An 11,037-nucleotide genomic window follows, 5' to 3' on the forward strand; every position below is an offset into this window, starting at 1 on the left:
AACACTCAACTACCCAGCTGTAACAAAATTAATTTTCCCTGAAGTCACAGTTCTCAGCTTTAGGCAGTCCTTGCTTTGCACAGTAGTGTGGGACCATAAAGATGGCCATGCAAAGCAATCTTAATAATCAATGGGAAGAATTATGGTTGTTCTGTGACCTTTAAAGATTTTTTTCAAAATACTAAAAACTCTTATCAGTTACAAATGCAAAAGAAAATGACAAAATAGCAAAACATATTTAGTATACTGTAATTTAAAACACTAGAAATATTGAGAATTAAAGTGTTTTTATTTCATTGAAAAAAGATAATCAAAAAATAGTTTGAACAGTGCTTGCAGTCTTCTTTTTACTGAATATCTTATGGTTATTGAGTGAGCATCTTTCCTATACTTTGGCGAACTATCATACTTCTTTTAAGTTTGGATCAGTTTCCAACGTTTTATATTTTGTACTTTCAATCTTGTGAAATATTTCTGAGAGTTTCCTTTAATGTGAAGTTTTTTTGTCAGCACCACTTCCTCTGGAACATATTCATCCTTTCATCACAACCACTTTCCTCATTTATGCTGATAAACATGCCTTCATTAAGTTCCTCTGGCTGCATATCTAGAGTCTCTCCAATGGCAGCAGTGTCAACATTTCCATGATCAGCTATATCTTCTCTAATTCCTTTCATGTTGGATTCAACTTCACTTCCAGTGTTAACTTTTCATTTCTTTGCTGCACTTTCACCTTTGTTTGCTGGACAATTTTCTCTTTCAATTATCCACTTTGTAAAATGTCAGATGGGTAACAAGGAGACAATCCAACTGCACACTTTGCTGTCTGTGTGTTAACTGAATAACAGATGCAAGGTGACCAATCACTGGCAGAATCCAGCATGTTTATTATGAATTATTTCTCTTCCTTCTATTTCAATTTGCTCATACAGCCACTTGCAGTCACAACGGCATTCAGCTCCACATTTGGTAGAACCACAAGCAGGACAAGCATAGAAACATCCTAAGCAGTCTTCATCAAGGCAGTCACAGAGATCCATCCCACTGAAAATCAGGAGACCCTGGCTAACATAGACCTTACTCTTTGCTGGTATCACTTGTCTGTCTGAACCAGCTGATGCATTTTTTGTAAGCCTTCTTTTTTCTCTTTTATCAGTTTCTGGAGCAAATTCAGTTTGCTTTCCTGGGTTTGTAAACTGTTATGACCTTAAAGCTTTAGCAGTTCTTCCACATGAATCAGGTTTTCTTCTCTGACGGTCTTCAGAATCAATATCCACACTTCCATTGATTATCTGTGTACATTTTGGACAAAGCTTCCACCCAGGTACAAGCTGCCTTCCAAATTTTGCACTCAGGAAAGTGGCATCATCTAAATCAATTACATGCAAATTTTTTTTGGCTAGTTTTTTGTGTATGTTAAATGGGTCACAACATGACTTCTGCAAATCTTCAAATCTGTCAATGTAAATTTTTGCATGATGGAAGCAGATTGCATTATTCCCAGAAAGTGTCATTCCAGTTCTAAGTTGAAGTAAAAGCATATCATTTGATGACAATTCTTGCAAAGTCTTGAAACCTGTGTGATGAGTATAGTATGTTTTATGACACTCATTTGTGGTACGAAGCTGGACTCCAACTGAACAGGGATCCACCATTCTTGATTCTAGTAGATTTTCCATTTTATTTTGCTTAGCGATCTCTCCCTAAGCAGCTCATGTGATGACTACCCTTAGCTTTAAATCCCCTTCGTCCCAGCTCAAGCAGTCCCGGCGTCCATGCAGGCTAGGCTTCGCTGGCCGTTTCTCAGATAGTCGCCACGGTACCCAGTGGCATACTTTTGAACAATTTTGTTTTCTTCATCCTTTTCTACATATTTCCACTTTCTATAAGGTGACACATTGTTTTTATAATCAGAAAAAATGCATTTTTTAAGGTTTAATATTGGTAAGGGTGAAGGGAAATGAGTACTCGAATACACTGCTGGTGGGAGTGCAATTCATACAGCCTGTTTGGAGACCAATTTGGCAGGTCTTTTAAAATGAAAAATGCCTAGACCCTATGACCCAGTAAATTGAACTCCCTGGCCCTACCATTGACTGGCTGTGTGACATTAGGAAGTTAATTAGGAGCTTAACTTATCTGTGCCTTGATTTCTGCTCATCTGTAAAACAAGGATAGAAACATGGGATGTTGTAAAAATTAAATGACTCTGTCTATCTATCTATCTATCTATCTATCTATCTATCTATCTATCTAGCATACAATAAGTGCCATATATGTGTTTGCTGCATGTGCCAGTTTGACTATATTATGTTCCCCAGAAAAACCCATATTCTTTAATGCAATCTTGTAGGGACAGATGTACTAGTGTGGATTAGATTGGAATCCTTTGATTGAGTGTTTCCATGGAGATGTGCTTCAATCAACTGTGAGTGAAACATTTGATTGAATAATTTCCATGGTGGTGTTACCAGGCCCATTCAGCATGGGTGTTAATTGGATCACTGGAGTCATATAAAGGAATTCACAGACAGAAGGCTCTCAGGGCAACTGAAAGTGACATTCAAAAGAGGAGCTGCAGCTAAGAGAGGACAAAATGCCCCAAGAGCAACACTTTGGAGAACACCATTTTGAAACACAACCTGGGTACAAGCAGATGCCAGCCACATGCCTTCCTAGCTAACAGAGGTTTTCCAGATGCCAATAGCCATCCTTCAGTGAAGGTACCCTATTGTTGATGCCTTACCTTGGACACTTTATGACTTTAAGACTGTAACTTTGTAACCAAATAAACCCTCTCTACAAAAGCCAATCCATTTCTGGTGTTTTGCAAAAGGGCAGCATTAGCAAACCAGAACACTGCATAAATTCCACTTCTCAGTATCTACTTAGAGAAATGCCTACACATGTGCCCCGAAGGTAGGTTCAGGATGCTCATCTATAGCATCGTTTATAACAATAGAAAAAATAAAAATGACCTAAATAATCATTGATAAGGAGATGATGAAGCAAACTAGGGTACAGCTGTACAGTGAATGACTATGAAACATCTAAACAGAATGTGGTAGATCTCTATGCTCTGACATGGAAAGTCTCCTAGAGGTATCGTAATGGACCTGCATCCAAAATATATAAAGAATTCTAAAATGCAATAGTAAGAAAATAAACAGCCCAATTTTTAAAAATGGGCAAAAGATTTGGAAGACAATTCACCAGAGAAAATATATGGATGGCAAAAAGCACACGGAAAGATGTTGAACATTATTAGCCATCAGGGAAATGCAAAATAAAACCACAGTGAGATACCACCATTCATCTATTAGAATGACTGGAATTAAAGAGGCCGACCTTAAGAAATGTTAGCAAGGATGCAGAGAAACTGTAGCTCTCAGACATTGTTGGTGGGAATGTCAAATGGTACAACCACTTTGTGAAACAATTTGGCAGTTTTTCAAAGTTAAACATACACCTACTGTGCTGGTTTGGATGTGTTATGTCCCCCAGAATGCCATTATCTTTGATGCAATCTTGTGTGGGCAGACATATTAGTGTTGATTAGATTGTAATTCTCTGATTGGATGTTTCTGTGGAGATGTAACCCACCCAACTGTGGGTGATAACTCTGATTGGATAATTTCCATGGAGGTGTGGCCCCACCCATTCAGCATGGGCCTTGATTGGTTTACTAGAGCCCTATAAAAGTTTAGACAGAAGGCAGAGCTTGCTACAGCCAAGAGGGGCACTTTGAGGAATGCACAGGAGCTGAGAGAGGAGCTGCAGATGAGAGACAGTTTGGAGACTGTCTTTGAAAGCAGACTTTTGCTCCAAAGAAGCTAAGAGAGGACAAATGCCCTAAGAGCAACTGAGAGTGACATTCTGAAGAGGAGCTGCAGCCTAGAGAGGAATGTCCTGGGAGAAAGCCATTTTGAAACCAGAACTCTGGAGCAGACACCAGCCACATGCATTCCCAGCTAACATAGGTTTTCCAGACGCCATTGGCCATCTTTCAGTGAAGGTACCCAACTGTTGATGCTTTACCTTGGACAGCTTATGGCCTTAAGACTGTAATTGCATAACCAAATAAATCCCCTTTATAAAATCCAATCCATTTCTGGTATTTTGCGAAAAGGCAGCACTGGCATACAACCCAGCCATTCCACTCCTAAGGTTCTGCCCAAGAGAAATGAAAGCATTTGTCCACAAAAAGACTTGATCAGAAATGTTCATAGCAGTTTTATTTGTAATTGCCCCAAACTGGAAGCAACCTAAATGTCTATATACAGGTGAATGCTAAAAGTTCAACATAGATCCCTTGATGATCAGCTTCTTGCTTCCTGTGGCTTTCTCTCTCTCTGTCTGAATTTCATGCAGCTTATAAGGGACTCCAGTAGTAGGATTAAGACCCATCTGACTGAAGTGGGCCATTCCTTAACTGAAGTAACCTCATCAAGAGATACTACTCACAATGGGTTCACACCCACAGGAATGGATTAAATTTAAGAAAATGTTGTTCTGGGGTATATACAGCTCCAAACCACCACAATAGGGAACTGATTTGTTATCTTGAAAACCAGTAAATGAAAGAAATAAATCAAGCATTTATCCTACCTTTCCTAAATGAACCGTAGCACTGGGTAACCAAATAGCAGATGAGTAGATGTGTCTCTTTACGAAAGTATTCTGACCAATAAATGAAAAAGAAATAAGAGAATTAAAATATCATCATTTTTCTACCTCTGGTGGATTGACTGATCAATATAGGCACCAATCATCAATGGCTATTAGCATTGCAAAAAAGAGACAGCCAAATATTATGCACCTCCTGAGGGAGGACCACACCATCACCTAAAATGTTGCCAGAGGGACTGAACCTGGGCCTGCTCAAGCTTCTGAGCTCAGTTGCAAAATTACTGAAAAAACAGGGATCAGAATAACATATTGAACCAGACTATGAGGATGCCTTCTGCAAACCTTGGCAAGTCAAATGGCCCAGGTACTTCAACAAATTAATTGTAAAGTAAACAAAAACGGATGGAAGATGTGGCTGACACACTCTAAGGTGAACCCCAATGAGTCATGCCCTTGTATAATGCTTTCCTCTTGAGTGTTGACAAGACCTGTGACTTGCTTCTGACAAATAGAACATGACAAAGGTGATGGTGATGGAATGTCGCTCCTGTGATTAGGTTTTGTTGTATAAGACTCCGTTTTAGCAGACTGGAGTTAGAGCTCCTCCTGCTATTCTTGAGGAAGTGAACAGCCGTATCATTACTGCTTTGGAGAGTGCCATGTGGCAGGGAACTGTGAGTGCCTCCAGGACCTCAGGGTGCTTCTAACCAATAGCCAGCCAACAACTGGGCCATACACCTCAAAGAAATCAATTCTGCCAACAACCCAAATGAGCTTGGAAGCGGATTCTTTCTTAGTCAAGCCTCCAGAAGAGCCATGATCTTTTAATCCAGTCTTGTGTGATGGAACCTTTTGACTGAATGTATTGACCCACTCAACTGTGGGTGAGAACTCTGATTATATTATTTCCGTGGAGGTATAGCCCCACCCATTCAGGGTGAGTCTTAATTAGATCACTGGAGTCCTTTGGTTGGAGATCAGTGGTTGCCTGGGAATGGGGAGTGGGAGGAGCTGGAGTAAGGAATTACAGAGGGTCACAAGGAAAACTTTTGGTGGTGGTGGACATGTTTGTGATCTTAACTGTGGTGGAGAATGTCATGAGTGTGTGTTGGGTATGTCAAAACTCATCAAATATTTGTACTTTAAACAGATGCTGTCTATTGTAGGCCAAATATTCCTCAATAAAGCTGTTTAAATATATATATATGTTTAAGAAGGGAGTAGCCCCAAATAGCCAGGAGGGAAATGGAACACTAATTCCTTGATTGAGTCACTGCCAGGTTCTATGTAGTTAAGATATCATCTCCAATCCTTACGACAAACTGAGGAATAAGTATGGCTAGCACCATCTTCTCTTGGTTCAGAGAGGTAAAGCCACTTGCTTAAGGTCACACAGCCAGATTCAAACTGTGTTCTTTCCACTCTGCCTCACTGCCTCCCAGCAGTAGATTGTGTTGATTCATCAACTGCTGACAGTAAGATGATCAGGAAAAGCGGGTCACAAAGGGCTACCCTTTAAGACAAGGAGTGGGAAAGGGGGCTTGGACTGCTCCAAGCAGTCCAAGCCCCCTTCCCTCTGGTAGTCTGGGACAGGATGTTGGGGACACGTGTCTTGGTTGCCTACACACCAGAGACTCCAACTTCTATGCCCACCCTTAGAGAAATAGAACCATGTACTGTAGGATTTCATTTATTATAGGCTAAAGCAGTTCCTACAAAATGACAGAGGAAAGAAAGGTCATTCAGTACATAGAGTGAGAAAATTGGTTAGCCATTTGGGGAAAAAAATAGTATACATCCACCACTCCAACTTGATTAAAGAATTAAATATGTGTTATTAAATAGAAGTGAGTATTCAGCCAATTTTTGGACTAACGACAGCTTTCTAAGCTTGGAAGAGACAGAAGAATTCACAAGAAAAATGATCAACAGATTTGGCCATGAAAAATACTGAATCTTTGTACATTGAAAAATATAACCAAAAGGGAAAAAGCAATTGGTAACAGTATCTGCCTCAAATATGAGAAAGGATTAACTTCTGTATTCTGTAAAGCACTCATGCAAATCGACCAGAAAAACAAGTCCCCCAAAGGTAAATGGGCAGAGGTACTTCACAGGACAGGAAATGGAATGAGTTAACAAGCATATGGCAAAATGTTCAACCTCACTAGTGATATTTTTTAAGTGCAAATTAAAACAATTACATTAGTGAAAGTTAAAAATAAAAAATTACCAGGCTGGTACGAGTGTAGTAAAATTGCAAGGATCCTTTGAAAAGAGATTTTGTCAGTCAGTACACATGCGCTACTACTATAAAGGCATTGAGACTTTCCCATAGTGCTCCTTTTCCAAGTGTTACTTCTAACCACGCCCATGGACTAATTGCAGATGTACTTCCCAGTCCAGCCCTGATCATGCACCTGAACTCAGAGTTGTGTCTATAAGATATTTCCAGTATCATGTCTCCCTCTCAACCCCATCTCAGACTGACCCCATCATCTTCTCCACAAACACTCTCCTCTGCCTTTTGCTCATTCCCAGTGAATATACCACTGAGTCACTGAGCCAGAAACTTGGGAGTCATCTTAATTACCCCCTTGTCCTTCACTCCCACACACTCCTCATTTTCTAGTCAGATCCTGCCAATCAATACTCCCCCTACAATGTCTTTTGAATCTGTCCCCTCCTCTCCATCCCCACAGTCACAGACGTGGGACTCACCCTCCTGTTTCTTGCTTGGCTTTTCGAAATAGCTCTGACCCATCTCCTCCAAATCCCTCACACTTCCTCCAAACCATTCTACAAAAAGCTATCAGAGTTATCTTTCCAAAGTGCAGAGCTGATCCTGTCCTCCTTAAAATCTTTCAAAGGTTCCCTATTGTTTGCCTTTAGGCTAAAGTCCAAGATCCTTAACAATTTAGCAGCCCTCTGTGTTTCGAACTGATGCACCATGTTTTCTCTGATGAGGTTCTTGTAGCTTCTCCTCTCCTGTTAAAACACGAGTACCTTGAGAGCAGGAACTATATTTTAACCACCCTCAGTTCATAATACACAGTAGGCACCCAATAAGTGTTGGCTAAAGGAATGGATTTATTCTAAGGAAATCATTAAATTGAAAGAAAAAGCTATATGGAGGAAGTTGCTCACTGTAGCAATAGTCATAATAATGAAATGCAACAAACTAAATGTCCAATAATAGAGGACTTGTTAGATTAATTACGGGATATCCACTTAACGAAATATGATGTAGCTGTTAATAATTATGTAGCCTACGAAGCAACGCAGAAAGTGTTTATAATATAATAAAAGCAGCATACAGAATGGTCTGTATGCCAGGACTAAAATTATGTAAAAGTATGCGGGCACACAAACCGATCAGAATGAGAACAGGAACAGAATAAATGAATACAGATTATGTGTTCAGGGTGTTTGTGATTTTCTTAGCTTTTTCCACATTCTTTTATTGTTTTTAGAATGTCATTTGTGCCTATATACAAAACATAAAAGAGGAAAAAATATTCCAAAAAAGGTGCTTTGATTCTCTCAAGTCCTTTGACAAGTTGTGATAGAAAATCAAACCAACCCCTGACCTGAGAGGCAAGAGACCAGGCCCCCTCCCCTCTGACCCTAATGGACTGTGTGATCTCGGTTAAAAGAGATCTGCAGCTCCAACTAGCCATTTTTCTTGTGTTCTCTAGCTGCAAGTCCCATGGTTATTTCTCACTCTCAAATCAACCCCTCCATCATGTGTGTTAGCTGCACAACCATCTTCTCAGGCCCCCAGACTGGAAACCTCAGAATCAAACTTCCATTATCCCATCAACCTTTATTCTCTCTCTAATCCCCACCTCTAATTGATTGCCTCTTCTTTCCAATAATCATTTATAAAGTGCTCTTTTATGGGCTGTGCCCTGGTTTTAGACACAGAGGAATCTCTGCCCTCCTAATTAATATTATCTGGTTGAGAAGAGCAAATAAGGTTTTTCCTCTTGTGCTCCTCTGCAGACTGCCAAATTTGAGAAGTGGGGGGATAGAGATAGAGACATGTAAAACAGCACCTCGAATTAGGAGCTTGACTCCACCGGTGGGAGGAGTTCAGACACAGGCTGGTTCTCTCAGGGATCAGAGTAGGACTTGGCACAATGAGTAGGAAGTTGAGTCAATTCATTCATTCAACAAGTATTTACCAAGAGCTGGACATCGTCCCAGTCTCTGTTAGGTGGCAAAGGGTCTGCCCAGACAAATAAATGCAAGAGATGCTCACAGTTTACTGGAGGACAGACAAGTCAACTAGTTATTACAATCCAATGGTGTCACGTGTGTTCAAGTGGAGGGCTCTGGGGCAGAAAGAGCATGACACTTACCCTGCCTGAGGGGACTGGGATCTCACAGAGACTGAAAGATTTGAACTGTACTTCCAAAGAGTGGGATTAGGTGCCCCTGAAGGGGGTTGGGTTGTGCATGGCAGTTTCATCCTGGGGAATCATCAAGTTCAAAGGCAGTAGGCTTGGAAGCCTCAGCTTTCCCAGACCAGTAATAGCCTGGAGTAACTTAGCTGGGAGAGATGACATGGTGATGGGCCAGGCAAAGTTTGGACCTGCTGTAGCAGGGCAGGAAATGGGGTGGGGGTGGGGGCGGGGGACCGGACAAGGGCAATTTGGAAGCAGGGGAATAGCATGATCAGATCTAGGTTTAAGTTAGATGACTAGATGATCTCTAATGTCCCCTCTCTTCCCTGAGACTCTTTGGTTAAAGTGCTAAATAAGTTGTAGGGAAAGCGAGGGACAGGGTGCCAAGGTTCAAGCAGGGACTCATCCCTCCCAGCCTCTATTCCCCACCCCCCTGGATAGTCTGCAGAGGATCAGGAGAGAAAAAAAGTTTTTGGATCTTCACAACTCGCGGTATCGGCAGGCTAGCTGGCTCGAGGAAACCCAAAAGATGGAAAAGACAAAATACGTTTAAGAAAAAAGTTAAAAATTCATTAAAATATATTCTATTGATTATACAATCACGTGTATATGGGACTTGCAGTAGCCTTTCTTTGCACTCTTCTTGAAGGCAGGGGGAACTCGTCTAGTTCATCTTTGTATTTCCAGCCCCTAGCACAGAACCAGGTACATGAGAGGCGCTCAGCAAGTATCTATTGACCGGAAGCAGTGAAAAGGGAGGGAAGGAGGGAGGGAGGAAACTACGCTTAGGGGACCACCCTCTTTCAGCGGCATATCCTCATCTCGGGACCTCTGACCTCCCAACAGTAGGTGGCAGGATAGAGTCTCGGCGCTCCGGAAAAATTCTGCGGTGGGCGGAGCATTTGAGACCCAGGCGCGCGCAGCCGCAGACCCTATTTTCTTGGCGCCCCGGAAAAAAGTGATACTTTTTCCGTGCCTAACGCAACCATGGTAAGGCCTGTACTTTGCGAGCTCTTGGGACGCATCAGCCCCCATCCTCCGTGGGCCGGGGTCGCTCAGGGCCCAGAACTTTTGCGGAGGATGGCGGAGTAGAGGCGAAGGGAACTCGGCCCCCGGAGGTGACCCGAGCGCCCTCTGCGGCGAGAACGACCGCCGGCCTTGGGTGGGGGTTGGGGGAAAGGCTGACGCCGCTAACGGGCAGGCCTCGGTTTCTGGCCCCGACCACGCGGCCTGCGAGCCCGGGACAGGCGACCCTTCTCACAGGCCGGAGACCAGTGTGGGCCCGAAGGGCAGACGTTGGGCCCGGGGTGGGCGCTGGGTACGCCTGACGGAGAAGGATTTTCTAAGTCATGTCTTTTTGGCAAGGCCTGACATATTGTGTGGCCGGTAAGCTTCTGCACCACATTAAAGAGGCTTCCTTCCACTTTTTGAACTGAAAATTGGTTTCATTGTGCCAAGGAGCCGCTCTTGACACGTGGTTATGCTGAGGTCAGATTAATCTCAAGCCATACGTGTCTGAATCAGATGGTATATCCTGAAAATTTAACTGAGCGATTTATTAACATATACGTGCATAGATGAGGTTCTGGTCCATTTCTCTTGCTCTCCAGCTGTGTGCCGCGCGGGTCCATCTGGTGGTAACGTCCCCGGCATGGTGTCCTAGAAAAGGAACAGAACCTCTGGAAGCAGATGCAGCTAGGTTCAAATCCCAGCCCCGCTCTTGAGCAGTAACTTGAAAAATAAATAGTACGTAGTTTGGAAAGACAGCATAAAATGAGTTTGCAATTTAAGGAGCCCTGTGTTATTTGTTAGATATCTTTGCTTTTTACCAGAGCCAGTCCACATTTTGCCAAAGAGGAGACTGAGGCTCAGTCATTTCAAAAAGTTCCACGCTGGGCTTTGAAGCTATTCTCAGAAAACTTAAAATCATTTAACAGCATTGTAACCTAAATCTTTCCTTCAGGCTCGTGGTTCAAAGAAGCATTTGAAGCGTGTAGCA

General features: G+C 42.3%; 1 protein-coding gene across 1 annotated transcript; it reads right to left on the minus strand.

Annotated features, from left to right (window-relative positions):
* Positions 1–345: 345 nt before the first annotated feature.
* LOC119524226 (ARL14 effector protein-like) lies at positions 346–1,733 on the minus strand. Its single transcript, XM_037822873.1, is given in 1 exon segment — positions 346–1,733. A coding segment is annotated over 1 exon segment (816 nt). The 5' UTR covers positions 1,680–1,733; the 3' UTR covers positions 346–863.
* Between the last annotated feature and the right edge of the window lie 9,304 nt (positions 1,734–11,037).

Source organism: Choloepus didactylus, chromosome Y, assembly GCF_015220235.1.
Source record: "Choloepus didactylus isolate mChoDid1 chromosome Y, mChoDid1.pri, whole genome shotgun sequence".
Lineage (NCBI taxonomy): Eukaryota > Metazoa > Chordata > Mammalia > Pilosa > Megalonychidae > Choloepus > Choloepus didactylus.